The sequence below is a fragment of the Oncorhynchus nerka genome, linkage group LG5 (genome assembly GCF_034236695.1).
Source record: "Oncorhynchus nerka isolate Pitt River linkage group LG5, Oner_Uvic_2.0, whole genome shotgun sequence".
Classification (NCBI taxonomy): Eukaryota; Metazoa; Chordata; class Actinopteri; order Salmoniformes; family Salmonidae; genus Oncorhynchus; species Oncorhynchus nerka.
In genome coordinates, this window is record NC_088400.1 from 56,971,369 (window position 1) to 56,998,357 (window position 26,989).

The following is a 26,989-nucleotide window of genomic DNA, read 5'->3' on the forward strand; positions in this document are numbered from 1 at the left end:
CTACCTGGTTAAATAAGTTCAAATAAAATAAAAATGTAAAAAATGCAATATTTCCCCCCCTGAAACATTATGCTGAAGGCAATAAGGAGGTGGTAACGCAATGAAGTCGATGCCCTGGGGACAATAACTAAGAACTTCAATGCCAGGGCAAGTGGTTACACAATGGTGGGGAATCCAGAACATGTTACACAACATCTACAAAACAATAAACATGTCATCACCTTTCAACCTTCTACCTTAATGTCTGAGATTTACGTCAGCCAACAGCACTATGCCACGTAGTTATGCTGTAGTAACGCTATGCTAACTATAGACTAGACCAGGGCTCTCCAAGTTAACCCTGTCCCTGGACAGCTACTGTCTCGTAGGTTTTCACTCCAACCCTAATCTAGCGCACCTGATTCTAATAATTAGCCGGTTGTTAAGCTGAACCAGGTTAATAACAGCTGGGGTTGGAGCAAAAACCTACAGGAGAGTAGCTCTCCAGAAACAGGGTTGGAGAGCCCTGGACTAGAGACTAAACCCACAGCCAGGTCCTTTAATATGCTCATTCTGCCCATGATGAGAGTGTGTCCTGCCCACTATAAAGTCCTCTGCATCCATTAGCCAGACCACAACCAATCCTCTGCAAACCAAAAAAAAAAGTGTTGGACCCCTGATGGAAAAATCTATTTTGTTCCATCCCAACACAGTGTGCTGTCCACAGGATCTGACTGTTCGGACTTTCAGCCAGAGTAACAATCCCCACTGTGATTGTCCTTACTCCGGCTTTGAGAGGTCTGGTCAAGGACTCATATGCCCTGCCACAGCCAGTCTCAGCCTCCTCCCCTGCACTGTTCACATGAACCGGGCCCAAATGAGAATGAGAGCCTCCACAATACACATCACTTCTTCTTGGCCACTGGTGTCTTCATTTTGGGACCATAGTTAACAAGGACATTACTTACATTTATCAAAGCAAGTTAAAAAAATAATAAAAAACATTAAAATCCTCAAAAAAGAGCAATGAATGAACACATTTGGAGAAATAAAATCGAATCCCTTCCTCTTCTGAAGCACAATCAAATGGATGATATGATTTTGTGGGACCGAGACTGTCAAAACACCTTTCTGCCAGAGCCAATATTTGACTTGAACACGGTAACACCTTACGGCCCTTAACGGAAGCCTCGTTACCAGGAAACAATGTGGTCTAATAGGGGCAGACAGTGTGTGTGTTCCTAATTGCACCCTTTTCCTTTTATAGTGCACTACATTTGGTCTCTGGTCAAAAGTAGTGCACTATATAGGGAATAGGGTGCCATTTGGGACAAAGCCAGTAACTACCCAGCGTTCACCAGTCAGTGGGGGAGCTCTACAGAGTGCAGACTGCAAGGCAGTCAGGGATAGAGGATAACTGAGGTCCTTGCCGGGCTGTCTAAAACCAGACCGAGGAACAATCCACATCAAAACAAATACAGTGTGTGATAAGATTGTATTGATTCAAACATGGTCTCTTTTAAATCACATGATTTATCACAACTATTTCTGATTGAATTGTGCATGTGTACAATATTGTTCCTGGATGTCAAGAGCCCTTAAAAGTTGAAGAACACATTTGGAATATGATCAAATAAAACAGAAACGGTACAAATTCTGCATAATTTACAAAGAAGTACATTCAAATGGCATCAGCAATACAAGTATGAAATGTAAAACATTTAATGTAATCAGTTTTTTAAACTCCCTTTGGAGTTATTGCAAGGCAATGACTAGAGAGGTGTGTTGCAAGCATGTCCTCAAAAGAGAAAGTGTGTGTCTTTTGTCTTTACTGCTTCTCTACAGTAGCAGTATTAACTCAATACAACACAAACACACTGTGAAATACTCTTGACTATTAAATGAAGGTGCTTTTCTGATATCAACTACAGCACAATCATTCGGTATAAGAATGTTACGAATCAATGTAGGATCATATAGTCTGACATATTTTAAAGGGGCAATCTGCAGTTCAAACAATAGCAAAGTGGATACCCCACCACCGTTTTGGTAAACAGCTGAGGGACGGGCTGGAGAAACTTAACCATTCTCAAATCCATAGACAGAAGTATGGATACGAGGACTGACCATCCAGGGTAGTTTTAAACACATTGACGCTATACAGTGTTTGTTTACAATTAGTTAAACAAGCGGAGTTAAACTAGCTTATATTTGGGGTTCTGATGGGTATAACAGTCGAACTCATGACGCATTTCTATATCTATATTCTTCAAGAATCAAAATAGGTGTACACTGAGTATACAAAACACTAAGAACTCCTGCTCTTTCCATGACAGACTAGGTGAATCAAAGGTGAAAGCTATGATACCTTATTGATGTCACTTGTTCGGAGGTCGGTGGTTCTCATACGAACCATATAGTTAAATCAAACGGCTATTCCTTTGTGTCACATCAAATACAACATTGAATATGGTCAAATCATGTCTGATTTCAGAAACAAACTAAAATCACAAGTGTTCATCAGAACGGAAGGCAGGATTGTCCTTGGCCTGAGAGTTATTCAAACTGTCTCCTGGGTCTGTGGGACACGGTAGGGATAATGTCCCAACACTTGACCCATCAAAGTGTCTCGCCTCTGGACAAGGCGGCTCCACTCTGGGTCCTACCTTGACAGGGAACCTGTAGAAGATGAAGATAACTCCACTGACGATCATCATGAACGACCCTACGATCCCGACCCCGATCCCTGCCCCCGCGTTCTGGGTCACAGGTGCAGGGGGCATGTGGAAGTTTGACGGGAACGCAATCGTTTGATTGGTCACCACCGAGTTCAGGTTCCACAGGAGAGGTATGAGAAAACACACAGCGGACAACAAGCACAGAGTACCAGCCACTGCGAACGCACAGCGGATAGGCGTCTGCTTCTCCAGGCCAAAATAGACGTTCCTGAGGGCGTAGACGGCGGCAGCGTTCCCACAGAACCCCACGACCAACCCTATTAGAGTGAGCACCTGGGCCGTGGCGACCTCCGGGGGCGTGAAGGCGTCCGACAGCGCCATATTCTGACAATACATGACCCTGAACCCCGAGGTCACGAGGGTATGGCTATAGAAACACACCCTCCAGATTCCGACCCAGGCCACTCCTGAGGTGATGAAGGTCAAGTCGGCCACCTGCCAGACCCTCCACTGGATGAGTCCAAGGGTCACCGCGGTAAGGACCCAACCCACGGTGCTCAACCACAGGCTGACGAACTGAGGGTGAGCCGTGTGAACCAGGTATGCCATATCATAACACACAGAGAGCCTCACCTTAAACGGACAGCCAAGATAATCCACCGACAGTTCGCTTAGTCTGCCTACAAACAAACAACATCTTCCGATCCGATGAACTGAAGCCCCGTCATCTCAGACAGCTCATCTCAGAGAGCTGCCATGCTGAATGAACAGCGATCGATCTTCTTACTGATCCTGTTTTTCACCCTCAGGCTCCAGTCTCGCACCTCATATTAAGGAAGAGGCTTGGATACGTGGTCGTTTTCCCCCAGATCCGGTCCTGCTGTCTCTAGGTTGGAAGACAAAGCAACTGCTGCCCACTGAGAGGAAAAATAAACATGCAATGTGGTGAGAGCAGGCAGCTAACACCACACCTGTGAATGTGAGGAGCCTCGACACAATACATATTTGAGGAGGAAAGACAAAACAGAGAGATGAATGACTGAACGGCTATGGCAACTGGTGCCATGACAAAGTCTACAAACAGGGAAATTACAATGGGGGTTAAATGCAGTGGATCGGGACACATGAACTAGATGTTTTCAACAGGCTTTATGTCCCCATTTTAACTACCTCAAAAGGCCGTGGTATGGTTTATCGCATGCCACAACGCAACACAATCAACATGTGTAAGAGTATGCCGATCGTGGGAGAATTAAAAAAGTGAACTTGTCATATGTCATAGCTGAGGTTGTTGTTAAACTGAACAAATGAGTTCAAAGACACATGCAGTAACCAAGAATAGCATGAGAACACGTTGATTGGATATAAGACAGTGGGTTAAAGCATATAGCATACTTCTAGGGAGCCTTGACAAATGTCATTAAAACAACACAATCCCCAATGGCGACATCAAGCACCTAATTATCACTATGGAAATCTAGCAATTTAGTTTGCCTTGTCAGAAAATGGCCTTTATAAATCAACTGTATGACGTAAGACACGACAGAGCACGCTAGATTGATAATCAAATACACAGGATGTGGTGATAAAAAAATCAAAATACAAACTGATATCAGACAAAACAACACATTACCTCTTAGTTCTGACAGGTTAGTAGTGGTGAGAGCTACAGATCAGCAGTCAGTGTGCCGGACCGGCCATCAATCGTCCTGTGTTCGTACCGATGTAAACAAGACCGACGCTTCCTCATCTTGTACAACATATAAAGTCACAGTCATAACATCTCTGTGAATGATTGACTCCTCTATTGCTATTCACCAGAAAGAGGAAAGGGAAGGCGGGGCTAATTAACCGATCCTACAATCAGGCCACACTTTAAAAAAAAACCTGCCATTTCTTAGCTTAGTCATTGTCGTTACGGCCACTGGCCAGTTGGGTAATAAGGTCACAAATACCAAGACCGTCAAGAGTCATAATGTTTATGTTTATTGTGAGAGTACAATGCATGTATGTATGGTTATACAAAGCATGGACATACAAATCCTTTAGTGTTCACAGTGGCAGACGCCCAGGCACAACGTCAGGTTGAGATGGGTCCCTAAACAGGGGAATTCTGAGACGATAAAGTGCTAATTCAATCTTTGATTTTAAGATCCCTTTGTTGGTCAAATCGCACCTTCCGCTTTTAACCCAACTCTTCCAAAAGAAAGAAACTGCCATTCAAAATACACATACATGTTTTGGAGAGGCACAGGGGTCTGACACACTGGGCACCTGTTGTTGTGGGGGGGGGGGGGGTGCCTTGCTCAAGGGCACAATGGCATCTAGGATTTGATACCAGGAACCCTCCGGTTGCCAGCTCACTTCCTGACAGATTTTTTTCTTGTCGGACCCGGGACTCGAATGGGCAATCCTCCGGTTCCCGGCTCGCCTCTGTACCTGCTGCTCACAACGGATTTCAAATGTTTAATTACCTTTTTATACTTTTGGAATAAATTTTAAAAAGACCCAGGACATGAGTATAAAATAAACATTGTCAAGAAATACCATACTAATGTATGAGTAGTGGGGGCTAAAAACAACATTGGTTGAAAACATACACAACTGTGTTGTAGCTATTAGTGGTGTGTGTAGTATATGTACTGTTGGGCAAATATGAAAATAACTTTAGACTTCTGAGCCAAACCAGCACTGTCCCATTGAGGAAAAACCCTGTTAATGATCTAAATATAAAACCTATACTTCACAATGAGAATATGTATCATTTGTATAGTAATTAACTACAACGTAGGTTTATGGGTGAGTTTACCTGAAATGTCAAGTCACCTGAAAATATTTAAAAGGCTACAATAAATTACTAAAAAAAACATGTTCCATCACGCATTATATTAAACGGAGGCGCTCCGCCTCGTCTTGAGAATCATTTGAGAGCATAGCCCTCACCATGAGGCCTCACCAACATCCCTGAACCAAACACATTTAGCAAAGCAAGTTTCATCCATCTTAATGAATTTCTTCTAAGGAGCTACTTTAAATCCAGAAACAGGGTGTTTCTTCAGCACAGAAAAACAGCTCCTGTCTGTACTGTGGACCTGAAATGTAACAGGCTTCAAGAAGTCAGTCAACTACAACAGAAAGCACACGGAAAATCCATCATATCCAAATCCAACAGCGCCTCTCTGAGGCTCTCTAGTGGCCAGTCTGTGTCAGTACACCACATCACCTCTTGTGTGGCCATTGTCAGAAGGAAAAGTCTAAACGAGATCCTTGGAACGTCCCAACTCTGAAGTCACCCTATTGAAGTTGAAAGGTAAAGATTAGGTGAGGGTTAAGGTCAGGGTAAGGGTTGAGGTTAGGGACGTCCCAAGCATCTCGGATTGCACTAAGCATCGTCAGAACAGCAGCCTTTGCTCCAACAATAAACTATCCAGCAGACATTTCAGCTGCTCCTCTCCCAGTTTGATCTTGTCTTCCAGCTTGCGCTGCTCGATGATGAGGGCTGACTTCATCTTGACAAAGTGCTGGTAGTCTGCCAGGCTCTCGTGGCTGAGGTGAGCAGCCATGATGCTGTAAACCAGGCGCTCCCGCCGGTCAAGGTTCTCCTTGAGCTCTTTGGCGTCTTCGTGTTGTCTGATCAACAACTTCCTCTTCTCTGACAGGGTACGCTGAGAGAGAGAGGCCAAACAGAGGGTGCAGATCAGTAAGAGGGATACTAACAAATGCAGGGAAGCAGTTATGATGGAAGCAGTCGAAAACCTTCCTGATTAATTTACAGTACACACATCAATTAATGTTGAACATGAATATTGTAAGTTGGTAAATGCAAACATCCCTTTAGTCTGGTGTGTAATACCACTATAGCTGTGAGCTAATGAGGACGAGTGTTAACCATCTAATCCTGCCTCACAAGCAGCGTGGGGAGTGAGCCATGTCCTGCCTTAACTTCCACCCTAGCCACTACCTTCTCTTCTGGTGTAGTGTCTTCCTCCAGACTGTTGAGAGCGTTCTCCACCCTGGCCAGTCGGCCAGACAGGGACAGCAGCAAACTGACCACCTTGTCCAGATCTCCCACGAACATCCTGAACTTGTCCAGCTCGTTGGGCTTGCAGACCCTCTGCACCACGGCCTCCACCTCGTCCCCCAGAGAGTTGTTGTCGTGGACATCCTCTTGAAGGCTCTCCCTGGCCTCGCGTAGCACCTGCAGCTTCTTACCCAGGCTGTCAATCAGCTCTTGCTGTGGGGAGAAAGACAGGGACAGACAAGGGGGTGACATTGGAGAGAGCCATTTCACAAACTGAATCGTACTTGAGGAACTATTCCTTAATCCCGGAGAGCTGCAGAATGGCAGGTTTTTGTCTTGGCTCAGCAGTGAACCACATTCAGCTAATCAAAGTGTTGAAGATCAGTGGAATCGTAATAATAATAGTAATAATAAATAATAATAATGTTTCATTATCACATACACCAGATGGGTGTAGTGAAATGTGTTGTTTTAGAGTAGGGCTCTTCAACCTTGTTCCTGGAGACACCATCCTGTAGGTTCCTACTCCAACCCTAATCTAGCAGACCCGATTCCATAATTAGCTTGTTGATGAGCTGAATCAGGTTAGTTACAACGGGGGTTGCCGCAAAAACCTACAGGAGGGTAGCTCTCCAGGAACAGGGTTGGAGCAAAAACCTACAGGAGGCTAGTTCTCCAGGAACAGGGTTGGAGCAAAAATCTACAGGAGGGTAGCTCTCCAGGAACAGGGTTGGAGCATTAACCTACAGGAGGGTAGCTCTCCAGGAACAGGGTTGGAGCAAAAACCTACAGGAGGCTAGTTCTCCAGGAACAGGGTTGGAGCAGAAAACCTACAGGAGGCTAGTTCTCCAGGAACAGGGTTGGAGCAAAAACCTACAGGAGGCTAGTTCTCCAGGAACAGGGTTGGAGAAAGTGGTTTTAAAGGGTCAAGTATACTACGCTGTGTCTCTGTACCTTCTTGCTGGCCAGGTTGATGTCCAGTTCGTCCTCCGAGTCTTGCTCCAGCTCCTCCAGCTCGTCCTCCTGCATGTCCTTCATCTTGTTGAGCAGCTCAGCCTTGGGGGCAGATGTGCTGTAGTAAGAGGAGCTGGTCACCAGGGACCCGGTGGCAGAAGACATGTCCTCCTCCTCTCTCCTGGAAGGGATAGAGACAGAAAGCAGAGGGTTCTTTAACCAATAAGGCCCAAGGATGTGTGGTATATGGCCAATATACCAAGGGCTGTTCTTAAGCAAAGCACGAAGCGGAGTGCCTGGATACAGCCCTTAGCCGTGGTATATTGGCCATATACTCCAGAGATGCCTTATTGCTATTATAAACTGGTTACCAACATAAATATAAGTCGTTTTGCGTCATTATTATCTGATATACACACGTCTGGAATGCTGTTTTAGCCCGTCAGCATCCAGGACCCAAACTACCTGGTTTTTAATTCTGGTTATTAGTACTGTATATTCCCTATGTAGTGCAATACTATTGAGAAGAAAGCAGGCAATAGGATGTCACGTGAAATGCAGGACGTGATCGCTCAGTATCGATGGGCCAGAGCAACTCCTACACTTCTAAGATCGCAGAGAGGTCGGTTCAAATGGCAGGTAAAATGGAAGGTTAATGCCCCTCCATTGTATTCAGTTGTAGTCTGTGATTCAATATATTGCCAACAGGGGGCATCCATGTTAAGACAGCCACAGTCTGTGTTGATCAGTGTTTATAATTGGACTAATGTGTTTTTGTCATGAATACATTTCCCTCTACTCATCCTCTCAATGGGAAGAAACATTAACACCCCATAATGTGTTTTTTAACTCATCTGAACAAATACCTCTTAAGTGGGAGAGGAAGTCAGTCTGATAAAAACGTAAAAAACACAAAAAACGATGTGTGATTATCTCTATTATGTTATGACTACCAGTAAATGCCCAGTTCATTTGTTCATAAATGTTATAATGCTGGACTGGCAGATCCCATTCCCAGTCAGCTCACCGGTCACCCATTCCCCTGGGCGGCAATCCCTGTTTGGGGGAGACTTTCCTCCTCTGGTGCCCCCCATCCAAGATCTGCTCCCCCTGGGGGAAGATCCCCTCCATCAGATCCATGGTGGTCTTCATCTTACTCTGGTCCAAGATGTCCACCAGGGACTTATCCTTGTCCATGATGTCTCTGGCCAGCTCCTCTCTCTTCACATCCTCCTCCGAGTTACTCTTCTGAGGCTGCTGGGGACCCATGGTGGAGGTACCTGATGGGCCGTTGGTCTGAGACTGACCAGGGGACAGGGTCTCTTCTGGGGCTACAGTGAGGGTTGGGTCCCTGGGGGGACTCTGGGCCCCATGGCGTGTGTAGGGGGTGTAGGCACGGAACAGGGAGTAGGGCTGCGGCTCAGGGGAGGGCAGGCAGGTCGGTAGGGGCGGGGGAAGGTCGGGCCCCTCTGAAACTCCAGGGGCCCTATTTTTCTCGCTGTGTAGCAGGTACTGGCGGCTCTCCCTCTCTGTGGTGCTCTCAGCATGGACGATCTTAACAGGGACCTTCTTCCCTACACTGCTCATCTCCATCACAGTGTTGGTCCTGTTCTCTGGCCTGTATAGAGAAAACAGTAGCTAGTCATAACTTACAGTTAACCAATGTGTTGTGAGAAAAATGTGTGGAATGTTGTCACTTAAAAACGACACAAATAATGTTATGAACACATTCTTTAACCTTTAGTCTACTTTCCAGCTCAGTTTACTGACACTGAAATAGGATTTTATGCCAGGAGTGAGTCACATTTACCACATCTACCATATACAAGCTTACAGTCCATGTTACTGACTGACAGTGGACAGGTTGAGTCAATGATAATTAGAGGGATGGAACGGCGCCGTCGACTGAAAGGTCACGCAGTCAGTCAATCATATGACCAAATAAAATTACAGCCTTCTGTCTCCAGGCTTAATGTTAATGTCCTGGCTACTGTGGCAAAAATACTGTATGAGCCCCAATGCTGAGCAGCTGAAACCAAATCATTGGGAAATGGATCATAGGAAAACTAAACCATTGCATTCTGGTCTGTGGCACATCACACCATGTAATTCCAAACAATCTTCCATGGCCTCCTCTATCAATGTGCTGCTACTACGATAAAGAAACGAGACTTCAAATGGAGCTGCCTCACGCTACAGAATCAGGAGAGAGGTTCCTGCAACTAGGGGCCGTTCTGGCTCGGACAAGGCTTACTGTAAGTAAAGCAACACAACACAGGACAACAATCCCCAGTTAGTTACGTAAGGCTGTACAGTAGTTTGAGGGGGAGCTGAGGAGACGGGCATAAGAACGCCAGTTAAGCTGCTTAGCGCTTACCTGCTCTGGGCTTCATCCTGCACAGACACAGAGACAGGGGGCTGGTCCGTCAGCCTCTGTGGAGCAAACTGAGGAGAGGGAGAACTAGTCCCACCTGAGGAGGGAACCGTCAGACTGGCAGGCTGGTAGGAGAAAAAAGGAGAGTGGGAAGAGGGGGAGGGTGGCGGCTCTAGTGTTGAATCAGCTGCTCCCTCCTCCGTGCCCTGTCCAGCGGTTCTCCCAGGGGAGGGAGAGGGGAGCTGGGTGGAGCCCAAGGAGCAGGCTTGGTTTGAGGCAGGATCCAGCTCTGTGCCATGGGAGGAGCAGCTGCTGCTGGATGATGGTTCAGCCTGATGGGTGCAAGGGCCAGGCAGGAATTCCTGGGGGGACAGTCCGTAGGAGGAGGATGTGGTTGAGGAGGTTTCCAGGCCTAGGAGAGGCCAATGTGGCATGATGATGAGGCCTGTATTCTGGGGCTTGGGAGCGGGCATTGGAGGTGGTAGTGGTTGCTCAGACACAGAGCTGTGGGTGTGATTGGAGGGGTACGGGGGGAGAGCCGGGAGGTTGTGGGCGGGGTTCGCAAAGTCACGTTTGTATCTGTGTTCGGAGGGGAGAGGGAGGGGGGTGGGGGTGGCCACGTCTCTGCTGCTGTGTGGCTCTGTGTCGGTCAGTCTTGGAATAGACGGTTGTGGAGGCTGTGGGAAGTGGTGGAGCTGGGTTGGCTGCTCTCTGCTCTCGCTCTGCCCTCTGCCAAACAGAAGAGGAAACTATAAGACATCAACATACTCACACTAAATACATATTCAACTGAAATGAGGAGCAGAGTCCTTTCTGAATTGATTTATTCATTTTTATTTTCACAAATTCAGCATATACTGTGAAAAAAAATATTTACATTTTTTTTTTTAAATTAAAAACAAATCTCTGTAATAACACCCAGGATTGCAGCGAGTGTGTTTATAACCGGAGACCTGAGTTGACTGTGATAACCAATCCTGTTTCAGGCTAACACTTTTAGCTGTAGCTTGACCTCCCAAACCCTAATAACTACACCTGGGCAGAACTGGCATGCTCCCCACCTGCCCTAACTCAAACTGCTATTGTTATTAAACTGTAGTACACACTCATGTACATGCAGGTGTGCGTTACTGCACCGCCAACAGGTAACTATCACCCTGAAATGTGTTCCAACAACAGGTGGATAGGTTATAACCGATCTGAGCACAGAAACCTTAGTCGAGAAGAGAATAATGTGGAATGCTCACCTGGCGGTGTAACTGCCTCCTTGCTGGTCCCGTCTGTGATCCAGATACGGGTTTTCAACAGTCTCTCTCCATGGCATAGGGATCTTCTGAAAGAAAATGCAGAACACACTGAATTGCCTTAATATAGCTGGCCCAATATAACCTTCTTTTAAAACAGCACTCTGGCCAGCTGGTTTAATGTTTAGACAATACAACATGGACTTTGATATCTATGAAACAAACTCATGCATGTCTGTGCTAATGTCAAAGGAAATCACGCAGATCACTTCCCTACCGCTACACTAAGAAACCATTTGATGGAAACGCTCACCTGTGTGTGGAAGTCTTGTGAGGGAGACGATCTGGACCTCTCGTGGACACAGACAGGAGTCTCCTCTGTACCCTGGTCCAGGATGTTGTCAGCAGAGTGGTACCTCCCCTGGGGCTTTGTGTCTGAAGCCTTCCTCTGCATGTTCCAGGTGACCTGGTACTCAGCAAAGGTCCCCAGCCTCTGCTGCTCCAGTAGGGCCTGTCTGCCTGCGGGGCTGAGGGGGTCTGGGTGGTGGTCACTGGAGGTCTCACTGGCAAGGCCCGGCCTCCAGGCCTCCTCAGTTTCGCCAGAGTGGGCTCTCCCTCTGGCCTTGCCCTCTCCGCGCTCCAAAGTGCCAGAGGTGGTGCTGGAGCTCTGCTGGCCTGACTTGTGGATGGTTGAGATGGGTTTGCAGAAGGAAGGTTTAGCAGCCATTTCAAAGAACTTCCGCCGGTCTATAAATGACCGTGCTGTTCCAACAGGATGTTCTCCCTCACCCTCCACTCCAAGCTTGTTGATCTTGTCTGGCTCGGAGAACGAGTGGACCCTCTTGTTCAGAGGGAAACGCTTGCGGCCGCCAATGCGGGAGACTATGTGCGAGTTGGGTTTGGTTAACGGAGCCTCCGACCCTGACCCGGGAGGTTCTAGGTCTCTCCTCCTAAAGGATGTGGCCTGGAGGACCCTCGCCTGCGCCTCTTTGAGGTGGTCCTTGTAGGACGTGGAAAAGGAGCCATCAGAGGAGGTGGACTTCCACCCCCCCGGGTCTGTCTCCTCTTCCTCTCGCTCCTCCGTCTCGCTGGGGCAGGTCAGGGTGGCAGCACTCCGGCTTTTCTGCAGCTGGGCCCTCTTTAGCTGGATCTCGTTGCGGAGGGTGGTGGCGTATCGGTCGCTGCGTCTCGCCAATTTGCCCGTTGCCGTGTTGTCCTTTAAAGCCTCCTGTAGGGCGTGGTTGGCTTCTCCCCCGCCGTTGGATGGTGGTGGTGGTGCCGTAGCAGGGTGATTAAGAGCCTGGTGGAGAACACTCTCCTGGGCTAGAGAATGAAGCATGGGGCTTCTACTCTCCTGAGCCAGACTGTGGAGCATGGGTGTCTTTTGAGAAGAGATCTTATGGTTCTCCTGAGAGACCCATGGGTCTTCTCTCAGTGGTGCCACCTTGTGGTCCTTGGGCGGACTGGGAGAGTAAGAACTTCTAAGCTGGGCCTCTGTAGGCCTCTGGCCCTCACTCCTCTCATTCTCCTCAGTGGTAGGTTTACCAGATGAGGATGAGGAATTAGAGGCTGTGTGGCCGTAAAGCAGAACATTGGCCGGTTGGAAATTTCCGTTCCGCTCCTTGCTGTTGGTGTAAGCAGGCTGAGGATTAGGAGGATACTTGACCTTGTTGGTCTTGTGGGAGGAACTTGTGGAGCCCCTGTCATTGGAGCCCTTAGCTAGCTCCATGTCAGATCTCCAGACCTCTGATTTGCTCTGTCTAACACGAGTCTCTGGCTGGGCTGGCTGCTTGGTTGTGATGCAGTAGTACCGGATGTGTCCTCCGCAGTCATAGTTCTGGTCGATAGTCGAGGTGGACAGGGACGTGGTGGAGGACCTCACGTGGTTCCTGCTGTTACTGCAGTTGGTAGGGAGCTCCTGGAGGCTGTGGTAGTAGCTACCGACGCTCTGCGGCTTCGGTGGATGTGGGGCAGATCTGGTCTGCAGGTAGAAAGTGCTTTCGTCGCTGTACTGCCGCTGGTGGTTGGGCAGGCAAGTGAAGGGAGACTGACTCTGTCTCACGTCCTGGCTAGACACAGAGGACAGTTTGTTTGGGTTGCTGAGCTGGTTGTGGTTGTAGTCAGGTGCTCCTGCTGCTATGTTTGGGTGGAGGAAGTCTTTCTTGCAAGGTGGAGGGTTGTAACTGCACCTAGGGTCTACACCGTTCTCATCGTGAGGGATATGGTTGCCCCGGCCTCTGTAGCTGCTGTTCTCTGGGGCCTCAGCCAGCCTGTCCACCCCTCGTTCCTGGGCCTTCATCTGCCCGTGTGGTGGAGCTCCAGGCCCCTCTGTGTAGGCAGGGTACACCTTGGTGACAGCAAAGCTGTCACTGCGCAGGGGAGGAGCAGGAGGAGAGGGGGGCGCTGCTACCCTCCTCCTCTCTGGGACATTCCACACAGGGCCTATGTGCGATCTGCCAGAGCCTGAACTGGAGTAGCGGGAGCCAGGCTGCTCCTCTGGGACTGTCCTGGGGCTCTCCGAGCCTCTGTCCCCCTGGGGCCGCTGGAGGTACCGGCTGTGGCGCTGCTCACCCGGCCTTCCATCCTCACTGGTCTGAGTCTGGACACCCTTATGGAACATGCTGCTCTCAGTTGCAGCAGTGTCAGTGTTGGCGAGGGCCAGAGCAGGCTCCGGGGGAGGGCTGGTGGAGGAGAGGCAACTGAAGGCCGATTCTCTCTTCCCACCAGATCCTCCACCCCCAGAGAGAGGCTCAGCGCTGCGGTGGTACCTGCTGGGGGAGAGGCATCCTGGTTGGAAGGGGTGTGAGGGGCGCTCTACTCTCTCCATATTCCCCACGGAGCTGAACTGGCTGGATAACTGGCGTAGATTCGAGTCGTGGTCCCCGCAGCTGGAAAGGTCTTTTGTGGATGCACTAGAAATAAAACAAGACATTGTGTTAATAATCTGGTTAGCAGTAGCTAAATTAGATTTCTATTAGGTATTATTAGCCATTTATTCTGTGTTTTCTTGTTCTTTGATAACTGACCTACTTTTAAATATTTGTATATAATGACCGGAGATGAGAATCCCATGAGAATAATGGCTGCCCCTAACTCTGACGAGATGGAGTAACCATAAACTCTCAATGTAACTCAGACAAATTCTCTATGAACTGTGATGACCCTAACGGGCAGTGTCTGAGTAACAATGACACTAGAAGGAGGTCATAGATTCTTCCAGCAGCTCACCTGACTTCATGTTTGACCTGCCACACAGGTGGGGGTGCAGGTGGAGGCTCGTGACTCTCTGTGGGTTCGGGGTGGTCTTCTGTAAACTTGGAGGAGTGCCATGAATGGGGCCGGGAGACTGGTTCATTCCTCCTACAGAGAGAAGGATAAGGAAAGCATGTTATTGAAATGCAATTAAAAACAGAAGGTAACAGACAAACAATTCTTTCTCATTTCAGTCTCACCCCTTGAAGCGGTTCTTCCTGAAATGCATGTCGGAGAGAGGTAACAAAAATATGTCATTCAGTAGAAAAAAATGAAGCAACTACTACTACAAAAAAAAAAAATCTGATGTTGAAAAGTTGTTTTACATTCATTGTGTAGAAGATATGAACCAAAACAATGAAATATAGACCTGCACAGATGAGATACAATGTGAAGCTTTCACCGAACAAACCTGACACATAGACAAGCACCACAGACAACTACAGTACTCTACGCCAAGTAATGTAGGAAGCTGGGATGCAATGGGTGACATCAACAACAGAATGGGATTGGGTTCAAACATTGAAGGTCACAAGGGACCACTGAAGGATCGGTTTGGGTTTGCCAGTGTACTGGAGGAGGTTGCTATTCCACAATACCTCATAGAACTTCGTAATATCTTGGTGAGAAAGTTCCTGGCCACATGTTTGTCAGTTTCTGATTCTGATGGCATGGTGGTCTGTGAGGCAATATCCACCATTTTCATTTTCCTGGGCATGCAGCAGAGGAGGAACAACATACAATATTGTCAAAATCCTAAAACAAATCCCTAGTCAATATCATTTAACATTTTAGTCATTTAGCAGAGGCTCTTATCTAGAGCGACTTACAATAGTGAGTACACTTTTTTTTTCTTCCATACTGGTTTTCCAACTGAGCTACAAAGTACTGAAGATCCTCAGTATAATGTCAGTGACTGACCAATGAGAACTGTGCACCCCCTTCTGGCCAATAAGAGATTTATGCTTTATATATTCATGTACATTGAATGGTATGTAACATGGGTGACAGACCTTAATAATTAGTAGTTCATTTGGTCAACTCTTAAGACGTTTGATGAATCAGTCCTCAAAACGCAAGAGGAAACCACCATTGCAGTAGAAATCTGTGAGAAATTTCTGTTATTTAGAAAAACAACACTGAGACAGAATAGAAATGACCTTTAACATGGTCTGTCTGGTGGTCAACCCATTGCCATATGGCTGTACGGCGACAGACAGAGAGAGATCCCTTGAGTGTAAACAGCATGGTGTAGGCGGGGGCTTAGCCTTTGAATCAATTAGAAAGATGAGATCAGTGGTTTCACACTATGTGCAAGCTGGCGTCTGTTCAACACAAACCTGGGTTCAAATACTATTTGAAATATTTCAAATACATTTGGTTTTTGCTTTAGCCTGCCTGGAGTGCCAGATGGGTGGCATTTGCACTTTTACAACTATTATATTAGTTCCATTGCATCAGGAAAGTTCAGTCAAGCACAGATAAAGAATGTGAAATGATATCAAATAGTATTTCAACCCATGTATGGTCCAACAGGGCATTTTCAGTTTTAATTCACCCTGTGACCCATACCCAGTTGGAACGACCAGAATGGACTAGACAAGAGCAACATATTGTGGACTACAGATACTGTATAAGCGTAAGGCCAAGACCCACCCACTCAAATCCTTAACCTCTATGATCTACGATACAAGACTCCTACATTCCATCATGGGGGCCAAAGGAATGTGAAGATGTATTTTGCTTTGCAGTCAGCCCCAAAGGAGCGCACTCTAAAGTGGGACATCAACATTGGCAATCTTCCAAAAGCTCACGCACTTGGTTCATGGAGTCAAGCTAATTTATGGGAGGGAGGCAGAGGGCAACCTGAGAAGCTCTCCTCAATAAGAAACATAAAGAAAGAGAGCGTCAAAGACAGACCACGTAGACACGCACTCACTACCTCCTTCCCTCCAGTCAGTCAGTGGTCCTGAGAGTGGTACGCTGCCCTAACAGAACCCTAACAGAGCTCTCAATAGAAATGCAAATAGTATTCTAGTCAGGAGTCCTTATTGTCAGGGTTACAGCTGAACTGCCACAGCTACTCAGAGGGGAGGAGGAGGAGACGTTGGGGCTAGTTTTTGAAAATCCTCCTCCGGTTTCAGTGAAAATGACATTCAAAAACCAACAGTAGCGAAACTGACCCAATTGGGTGTGAATATCTAGGCTATGCGGGCAGCAAGTGTGAAACGCGTAGCCTAGACTGTAGGCTTAGATAAAAACAGAATAAATCTAGAGGAAAGCTTCGTAAATACACATGGAGGGAATTAGCATTTCAAACTGAAAGAAGAGATTTATTGAAACTAAATTTTAAGTCGCTCTGCGTGGAGTTGACAGAGCATTAGGTAGGGAGACGGATGAAAGAGAGGGAAGTCCAATGAGCTTAAGAAGAAATCAAAGAAAACTTACCAAAGAATTATCAATCACGCTGTGGCATTTCAGATGCACTCTTTTGTTGTCAAGTTCTCTTTTCAGAGAGCACTGATAAAGCAGGCTGAAAATGACTGCTCCTCTCCTCAGAGCCTTTCTACGCAGTGCATTCCTTTGAGACACTTCAATGATTGACAAGGCACTTCTACAGACCCTGGTCAGATTTTACAGTTTCTTTGGCAAAGGAGCTATCTGTGCAAAGGAATCCTCCACATCCATAACTTTTGCTGCATCAGTCCAATCACAGAGATCTCAAACACAGAGACAGAGAGCTCTTCTGCCATACTCTTTACACACACAAACTGACTGACACTTCATCTTGGTGTGGCTCCAACAAGTGTGTTTGCTCCCAGTGTTGTATATAATAGGAGATTTCCTAGGGGATTGTGGGGATTTACCTCGGGAGGGGAGGGGTCAGGGTTATTGTCATGCCCAGGGTCCTTGCTTTAGATCAGTCTATGGGGCTCTCTCATTGGCTCACAGCCCATTAACAACTCGCATGGAGTTTAAAAAGTAAGCTTGCTTGCATCGTCAGTCAGCACACACACACACACACTCGATAGTCACACAGTGAATCCTGGCACGTGGCAGTTAGCTTGGACATTAATTGCAGTTAGCTTGGACATAAAGATTTGTTTTAAACAGCTCCCATTCCAGAGGAATCTGTCAAGCTGATTTGATGACAGCATTACAAAACAGACAATTGGCAACCAACCAATGCACACCACACAGTTGGAGTTGGGAAGTATGCTGTATCGTAGCAACGAGACCGAGATCTCCACTTAATTAACGGAGTCATAGGTCAGCTGACAATGGAGAGAAGAATACAGAAAAACAACTAATAGTACGCTCTCTCGTAAGTGAACACCGTAATGACCTTGACGGCAGAAAGACAAGGCCAAGATAACTAACTACTTGACTTCACTATCTGAATGATATCAGTCATGGTGGAAAACACAGCAACTCGATACAGAGGGAAAAGAAAAAGGCACCCGTGGAGATTATTTAGTCCTGCAGTCGAAGAACAAGCGTCATTGACAGATATTCCACCATTACATTCCAGAATGGCGAGGGGGTTGGCGGTTGATGTATGTAAACCAAACACTGCAAGTCCCTAGACACAATCAATCCCAGTTTAAAATAACAGTAAACATTTCTAAGAGAAAGAGCTATTTTTCGACTGGCTCAGATAACCAGCGAAAAGCCAGTGACTCTAATAAGGACGTAGAACTGTTGAATCACCACCTCGCTGGACAGAAGAACCAACCCAAACAGAATCAGGCAGTGTGCCCTGCTATGGCTCGGCCCGCTGAGCCCCGCTGCCTGGTTTATAAAATGGGGGCTGAATGAAACAAGCAACACAATAGAAAGTGCAAGCGTAATCACAGCTGGGCTTATCATCTGGTTACAGAGAGGAGACCTCAGCATCAGGCTCCACACCCACGTTACATGCCGTTCTGTTCCTACAGGGTTCAGATACCAGTCTGTAAAATAAGTGGGTATAGTATGTGGCAGAGGAACGACGGTCAGTCCTCTTTACCCTCATTCTACAAAGACATCAGAACAATAAAATGATGGCCTAATAAGTCCTAACACAGATCTGATAAAGTCACCCCAAAAATGTAAAGCGTCTGTCTCAGAGCAAATGCTTACTCTAGAGTAGAACAGTTTGTCTTTGTGTGGGAGTGGAGGTAGAGGGGAGAGTAGGGAGGCCCTCACTGTCATGTTAATGGTTCAGTGTTAATCCAGGGCTTTGCCTGAGGATGGGCGACTCCCTGCCTGACAGAGTAAACACTATAGGATCTTCTTCTCCCTCCTCACATGTTTAAGTTGACTATACAATACCTCCTAAAGGACAATTTAACCACATAGCCCAATTCAATTAAAAGTTGGAGGAAAAGTTGGAAAGATGTGCTTGTTTTATTTTGGCTGTCAGCAACCCGGTTTTCAAATCTGATCATGGATGGAGGACAAAGCTAGTGTGTGACATAGCTATAATAAAGCAATATAGACAATTGTCATTGTACAAAAATGACGATTTTTGAAACACTAAGACTCCTAAAAGATGAGCTTTATAGCAGATAGTTTCAGTGTCCTCCTTGTCCTGTGAGTCTTACTTCTAGATAACTCTTACCATTAAAGTGAATAACAGAGAAAAGCATACCTGAAATGATGTCTTCAGTGACGTCCTATTCCTACCCTCGCAATCCAGGCATATCAAGGGAGATAAAACAGCAACCACCCCCAGAGCCTGACTGTCCTCATTTGACTACACTGCCTTCCCAAAGCAGAGATGATGAAAACAATGAGCTCTAGTGAGACAACCTATCCCAACTAGCAATGTCAACTCACCTAGGCAACATGGAACGTTCCACTTTCCACACCAAGCGGGGGGAGGCTAAATCTACAACACATTAAAAGAGTTAATACAGTAAAAGACCATCTATCCAGATACTCCACAAACTATGGAGTCTACACCAGAAATAAAGCATCTTATTTTACACTGGTTCAAAGAGGATTTGCATAAGATTTTACCTGGTACAATCAGTCAATTCCCACCTTTTCAAAAACATTTTTTTAACAGTGTTTACTACTTTGCCCTCTCTCTAAGCGGAGTGAGTTCATGCCTGTGGCTTTACAGGTTGTAATAGGATTCAGGCATTAAGACGCTGGAGCCAGTCAGCAGGGACCTTGTACGATGTCATGAGGCATGAGTTTACACTAAACTACTAACATATTTCATTGGATTCACATTCAAAACATTTTAAAAAAAATCTGTTTTATGCAAGTACGTGCCTCAAGAGTGGCCTACTATACTATAACACACTTGAACAGAGAAAAAAAAACATGTTTATAAGAACACAAAAACCCCAAAGAGAAATTCAACTACATATAAAAACCATTCTGATTTTCCTAGAGCACTTTGAGTTACATGAATTCACTAGGCTTATTGTACATATAAAACGTATTAAAAATCATATAAATATATATAAAAAAGCAACTTCATCCACTAGATGGCATGTTGTTGTGACTCTTCTACTTATCCCATGTTTTCTGCAGTTGTTTGTTCTGGTTAGCAGCAGGGAGTGTGGAAGACCAGAGTCCGGAGAGATTAAATGACATTAACAGCAGAATACAACACAGAGGTGTGAACGTCTGATTGAGGATAATCAATACTGGATGCCTAAATCAAATCAGGGTTGATCCATCATTGGCCCCCCATTCAATTCACTGTGTGTGAGAGAGAGTTAAAGTCTAAAATCCACAGGGGGGTTCACAAAGAATTCACCTAAGAATACTCCTCATGCCTTTCAGACCAGCATACGGTCATTAGCTAGTTACTGGTGGTGCCAAAACACAACGGGTTGGCAGTTTGGCCATGGTCTATTCACACACACAATTCCTTTCACACACACAGGGGCCCTGCCGTTTGAGTGGTGACGGTCCCCTACCACCACCACCACCAGCTGTCTCTGGGTCTATCTACGTCAGGGACAGCCAACGACACAGCCAGGCAGCTAGACCAACCACCCAGGACCCTGGAATTCAGACAAAGCCCCTGGGAGAGCGCTGGTTTGTCCTGGCTCCCCAAACAATGACCCTAACTGGCCCTCTTTGTGTGATTGACAGGGTGCACTCACATGGAAAATGGTTCCCCTTTTGTTCCGTGGTCCCTTCTCTAATGGTGTGTTGGGCTAGCTAGTGTATCACACGTCTGTGGCCGACTGATAAACTAGAGGAGTCTCAAATGGCGCTATAGCGCTTGAGATGTGCGCAAGTAACATAATTATTGTGCTTAAATTGAATTGCCAAGTCATCTCAGAAAACCTTGTCATTTGGCATTGAAAGGGTAACATTCCTGAGTAATGAATGAGTCATAATGAGGAAGTGTTTGACCTGTAGTGGGGCAGTCAGCGCTGAAAGTCAGAATGATTAAGGGTCTGTCAATGGGATTTAAAAGTGTAAGAAGCATAAGGGAAACAGAGCCGATGGGTGTCTCTGGACAGAGTGATGTCTGATGATGACAGAGAGCAGAGGTAAAGTGGGCTAAAGGTCCTCCATGTTTCGAAACTTGGCATATCTCGCTCTCTGCCCCTACTCCCCAGATACTCCTCTGTGCCATTTAAGAGTTATTATCTAACCTGAAATAACAGCTGTGACACACAGAGAGAAGTCTGGACAATGGGTCCATTGTCTCCCTCAGCCAATGAGCAGAGAGGCCCAGTCAGTCTCTACAGGACATGCAGCCCCCCTGCCTAAGTCATGACATGGGCAGTATATTTCTGCTGTATTCAACCTAGTTGGATTCCAAATGGCACCCTATTCCATATACAGTGCCCTACTTTTGACCAAAGCCTTTATAGGCCCTCGTGAAAAGTATTGCACTATAGAATAGGCTGCCATTTGGGACACAAACCTAGGCAGCCAGCCAGAGGAGCATGAGAAAAACCACAACACTAAGTCTGGCTTTTCTAGTGTAAATATACACTCCAAGGCACTAGATATTAGTGTTGCACTGTATACCAAAAGTTCTGTACTTTTTCGACATTAGAGCATGAAAAACGGTTTGGTACTAGAATTTTTTATTTTCTGTACTTCTGTCAAATGTGTCACGGATCAAGTCTGTCTATCCGCGCTGCCAAAACGAACGAGTGTGTGTGCTCGCATACTCCCTTAAGTACTGTTTGTCCATTTTTAGACGGCGTAGCCAGTAATACATTCAATTAATCTAACTCAAGAAATCTGTCTTTAATTTGATGTTTTTCCCCCCAAAAAGAGCTTAGTCGCGCAATTTGACATCTAACTGAGTATTTTTATGTGAAAAAATGTGCATGAAAACGACTCATCTCTCATTGAATAACAACAAAGACTATTGAAGAATCCCTACAGTTGACCAAACGCCAACGAATGGGCGTAGACTTCAGCTCTGAACTTCGGCTTGCCTCCAGAAAAAATGTGGTGTGCCTGAACAGCCTAAAAAAATGACTTGCCTAAATCCAAAACGACACAAAATGTCGTCATAATATAAGCACGAATACCGAATGTTTCCGCATGCTTGACGCCTTTATAGCGCGAGCACACCGTGTCTGCTCCACAACCTGCACTGGGAGTCCTGGGCTGTTAGCTCCCCACTCATGCTGCATAGAAGTTAACACACTTGAATAATGTGACACTGAATGTAAAAATGTTGAAACTGTTCACAAAACAATCTCCATACAGGCTACAACACTTTACTATGCAGGAAGATACCAGTAGCTTCCAGCTTTGTAGGCTAACTTCCCTTTCTAGCTTACAGCTGAAGCTAACGTCAATTCACTACTCTCTGGTACTTTGTTTGAGAAACCATAATGAAAAATATGCTTATTTCAAAGCAGATTGCCACCAAAACTTAACTCATTCGCTTAAATCAATATCTATTCCAAAAACGATCTATTCTGCCTCAGCTTATTGACTGTGTGTGAGAGAATATAGCTCTGACGGCCACCCCACCAGTGTTGCCAACACATTTTCAGGGTAGTGGCAGGTTGATTTGTTGTTAATGACGTTGTGATGTCATTGCGTGATAACGTGAAATTGCGTCATTACGTAGAATACACAATACTGGCCATCTCGTCAAAAAATATGATTTGACATTTGTTCAGGTACAGACTCCCACTCTTTTCTGTACTTCTGGCTGTACAATTTTGATTGAGACATGTTGATTGATGTTGCAAGTTCTGTTCAAGATCAAACATTCGTGACCAACTACATTCATTGGGTTTTGCTCGTAGAATCCGTACTACTGCTGCTGCAGTCAGCCAACAATGATTTGCAATTTACTGAAATTGTTGCTGCCTGTGCACGGGCTAAGCGCCTGCTGCTGACGTCACTCACAACGCACTTTTGCAGCCAGGCACGTGTGTTGTGACTGAGTGTGTGACAGAGAAAATAGTTTTTGTGTCATTTAGAGGGGGAAATGCGTGCATTTTGGCGTTTGAGTCACTTTTCAAAAGTTGCTAAAAGTTAAAAATACCATTTTAAAAGTAGCTAAATTTGTTGCTAGGTGCTGTTTGACAAAAACGTTGCCAGGGTAGTTTGAAAGGTTGCTAAATCTAGCAACAAAATTGCTAAATTGGCATCCCTGCGCCCCACTCTTGCTAATGAATTTGCTAATGAATGACGTCATTACTGGTTAAAGAAACTTTTAAACAGCACTTTCCCTATTGGGCAGTCTTCAGTGTTCTCTACACTGGCTTTCTCTCACTGTTGTGTGAATGGGTTAGTTTGCTCACATAATATAAGCCATGTACTGCATCCTTTCCTGTTGGGTAGATATCTGTAAAAAAAAAAAAAAAATTCACACTGCTTTACTAAGCATAGTAGATATCATGGATGAAAGAGTGTAAAAAAAAAAAAGAGTTTAAAAAAATAAAGACAGAAGTTAGCACCTAGTCCTAGTGTTACCATAACAAGCTGTGGCCTTGCCCTTTGTGGTTAAGTAATGATCAGTTAGCATTCCACTCTTCCAGTTCAAACTAAGGTATAGTGTACTTTATAACCAAGCAATATTATTTAAATGACATGTGTCTAGTATAATGACAGTCCTGTATATGCATGTCAGTGGTTAGAGTTGCACCAATATATAGTCCCTGTGACCATACACATTATCTTCACACATACAGTACCAGTCAAAAGTTAATTTGGACTTAGTGGGACTCACTAAAAATAATTTGTTTTTCAACAGGACAATGACCAAAAAACCACACCTCCAGGCTGTTTGACCAAGAAGGATAGTGATGGAGTGCTGTATCAGATGACCTGGCCTCCACAATCACCCAACCTCAACCCAATTGAGATGGTTTGGGATGAGTTGAACCGCAGAGTGAAGGAAAAGCAGCCAACAAGGAACTCCTTGAAGACTGTTGGAAAAGCATTCCTCATCAACCTGGTTGAGTGTGCCAAGCTGTCATCAAGGCAAAGCTTGGCTACTTTGAAGAATCTCAAATATAAAATCTATTTTGATTTGTTTAACACTTTTTTGGTTACTACATGTGTGTTATGTCATAGTGTTGGTGTCTTCACTATTATTCTACAATGTAGAAAATAGCAAAAATAAAGGAAAATCCTGGAATGAGTAGGTGTGTCTAAACGTTTGACTGGTACTGTACATAAAATATTGTTAACAAACCCCAACAAAGGTCAATGTGTGACTGCATCTTGTCCGCAACACCAATTACAACTGCTTTATGTATCATCCCAGCAGGTCAAAGTGTGTTGAAATGATACACCCCCAGCTGGTTCTGAAATGCCCTTTCTGAATGCACCGACTTCAGTACACAGGACTCCTCGTTTCCAAGATAGTGTCTTTGTGGGTTAAGGTTAGCTTGTTTGACACTTTGCAGACACATGAGTCCAGAGTGAAAGTAATTTGTACAAAAAACACTCTTCCTGATATGCCCAACTCTTGTGTGCTGAATTTGGTATTGGTGTGTCAGTTTAAGATAAAACAATATATTAATGCATATCCGTAAGTGGGATGTATATACTGTTTTAAACACAGGGCACTTCTCAGCACAATGGGAGAGATGGTGCAGCAAACCCAGCAATCACTCTATGATAGTGCCCATTGAGACATCTTGTATTGTACTCTTATTCAATGTCTGTCATATTCAATTCAATAGAAATGTATTGTGCCTAGGTGTAAGGGCAATTTAGTTGCAGCTCATAGCCTACCTTCGGACAACCAGGGCCAGGGTCTTGTGGGAGCTCTTGACGAGACAGACGGCCTCCTGCCTGGATCCACTGATGGGAACTGTGTTGATGTTGACGATCTCATCTCCCACCTGCAGGCTGACTGTCGCCGCCTTGCTGCCCTCCTCCACCTGAATCACACAACGGGAATGTTTAATTAAAGGTGTTTATAAGTAGTTTATTCATCCTTAATAAAACAGTTATAACATGCTGGGGCAAATTTTGAGATTTTGTGACTGGTAACATTTCTGAAGTGAAGAGTATAAGAAAACAATTGCACATAGATAGTGTTGGCAGGGGAAAAGGGGCACAGTCCAGGGATGCTGTCTGATAGTGACGTGGATAAAATAACATGTTAGACTTAATTTCTCATTAGTGAAGTATATTTTAATAACAGTTCACTTTCCATAGTTCATCGGTTTAGAAGAATATCACATTCCATCCACAGACTGTTGACAGGACCTTCTCTTCAACCCTACCATGCTGGCATTGAGTCAACTTCATTAAAAATGGTCCCATCATATCCACCCTTCCAAATCCCCTCTATCCAGCCCCGTCAACGTTCAGAGGGGGACTAGTCTACTACTGACAAGCAAATGGAGCAAGTTACAAAGTACTGTGAGATGTATGATTTTGTAAATTCTATAAATCTAAAATGAACAAGATGGATTGTTATTTTCTATAGCTTCTGAATGTGACGAACAGCTGGAGAACACAAGCAATATGGAGTAAACCCAATCCCTGTAAGAGATGGTGGCCAGTGACCATGGATCTGTGCTCAGTCCATTGTGTCCAGCCTGCACTGGAAGAATTATACTGTGGCAACCTGATAGCTCTGATAAAAAATTTAACCATAAGCAACTTGAGAACGGTTGGAGCAGACTTGTTGCACATTCCATCACTTATTATTTACACATACAGGAGTACAGGAGGGGAGGAGAATGGAAACTGATAAACAAACTGTTTCCTCATTCTGTTGGAGAGCAGCACTGACTGAGCCAATCCTGGTCTGCCAAACACACCTTATCTTCACTTCTGCATTCCCCACTGGTTCCTGGCACTGCTGTGATGAGTATGGAAGACAGCCGCAGCCCCCCCACCCAAACACACATAGAACAAAACTAGTGGTGGCTAGAGGAGATGTGCTCAAGACATTGACCAGGGCAGAAGTTTAAAGGTGAAAATGTGCAACATACCACAGGCATAAAAGGTGTGGGGACAGCCCCAACTATTTATGGACTGAGAAAACATGTCAGTGTTTGATGAAACACACACAGTTAACCAAACAGGAAACTACAGTGATGTTCCAGTGTTTAATCTCCACACAGCCTTATTTTCATATCAGGGGAAACAGGAAAGGTAAAACCCATCTGTGACAGTGGAGAAATAAATATATTTATATATTTTTTATTTGCATGATTGATCTATGGTACTTGTTATTGTTGTTCATTTGCACATTGCTGTTAATTTGCACGTTGTTAACTAGTGTGGCTGAAGTTAAGTCAATACGGTTCTCTGTATTTGTCTTCATCCTAATCATCATCATAGATAGATAGATAAGATAGATAGATATACCTTGGTTATGAGCAGTGGTTCTCGGTGCTCCAGGCCCCCTCTCAGAGTGAACCCCCAAGGGGCCCCACCAAACAGCATGACATCCACAAATCTATATTCAACATCATCCTTATTCCTGTCCCCGACAGCCGTGAATATGTCCGCGCCTAGGAAGGCTTTGACTTCTCTGGCTGACATCCTTAACTCGCTTCTGTAGTCGACGACGTCCATGGTGTTGAAGAGGGATGGGATTTCTGACAATCAGAAGTTCCCGACCAGCCCCCGTTTTATTTCACAAGAGAAAGATCAACTAACTTAGTCACTATAATTTGCTGTCATATGTGAACACCTGCCATACTCGACAATGCGTTTAGCTGATGAATAACAACAACGCTCAGCTTGTACAGTTGTAGTTTATCCTGGTTAAGACAGCGAATCGATATAAACTGTCCTCTTTCTTTCCTTATGTTTTCCATCACAGACATATTTTCCACGTCACTCATAGTAACCAACGGTGACGAAAAAACATAGACCTACCCTCCTCTCCAATTTTGCCTATTCAACAGGCATAATTTGATGCCTCACGCGTCGTTTTCAACCAGCTGGCTTCTCTTTAAGCAAACAACAACCCAAAGTTTTGACACGTCTGAAAAAAAACATGGTTAATGTTTCAGAAAGAAAGAAAAATATTAAATCAAATAATTTAGGCAAGCCTACTCGAGGAGAACAAGAA

The 26,989-nt window shown here is 45.3% G+C and overlaps 2 protein-coding genes across 4 annotated transcripts; both read right to left on the bottom strand.

Moving 5' to 3' along the window:
* Positions 1-1,457: 1,457 nt before the first annotated feature.
* On the bottom strand, positions 1,458-4,429 carry LOC115129696 (claudin-34-like). The gene is made up of 2 exons (XM_029660338.2): positions 4,291-4,429; positions 1,458-3,574 (listed from the first exon to the last, which is right to left on the bottom strand). Exon 2 carries the CDS (start codon positions 3,264-3,266, stop codon positions 2,487-2,489), a length of 780 nt encoding a protein of 259 aa, XP_029516198.1. The 5' UTR covers positions 3,267-3,574; positions 4,291-4,429; the 3' UTR covers positions 1,458-2,486.
* Positions 4,430-4,622: 193 nt separating this feature from the next.
* shroom2b (shroom family member 2b) lies at positions 4,623-26,783 on the bottom strand. 3 transcript variants are annotated; one of them, XM_029660321.2, is made up of 11 exons: positions 19,136-19,298; positions 15,102-15,212; positions 14,703-14,720; positions 14,479-14,610; positions 11,564-14,162; positions 11,254-11,339; positions 10,010-10,735; positions 8,660-9,250; positions 7,633-7,813; positions 6,619-6,891; positions 4,623-6,322 (listed from the first exon to the last, which is right to left on the bottom strand). In XM_029660321.2, the coding sequence occupies exons 2-11, from the start codon at positions 15,206-15,208 to the stop codon at positions 6,050-6,052; spliced, it is 4,986 nt and encodes a 1,661-aa protein (XP_029516181.1). In that variant the 5' UTR covers positions 15,209-15,212; positions 19,136-19,298; the 3' UTR covers positions 4,623-6,049. The 3 variants fall into 3 exon arrangements, with proteins under 3 accessions (XP_029516181.1, XP_029516180.1, XP_029516179.1); XM_029660320.2 differs by lacking the exons at positions 14,703-14,720; positions 15,102-15,212; positions 19,136-19,298 and adding exons at positions 24,685-24,833; positions 26,278-26,783 and having other exon boundaries at positions 11,254-11,336; XM_029660319.2 differs by lacking the exons at positions 14,703-14,720; positions 15,102-15,212; positions 19,136-19,298 and adding exons at positions 24,685-24,833; positions 26,278-26,783.
* Between the last annotated feature and the right edge of the window lie 206 nt (positions 26,784-26,989).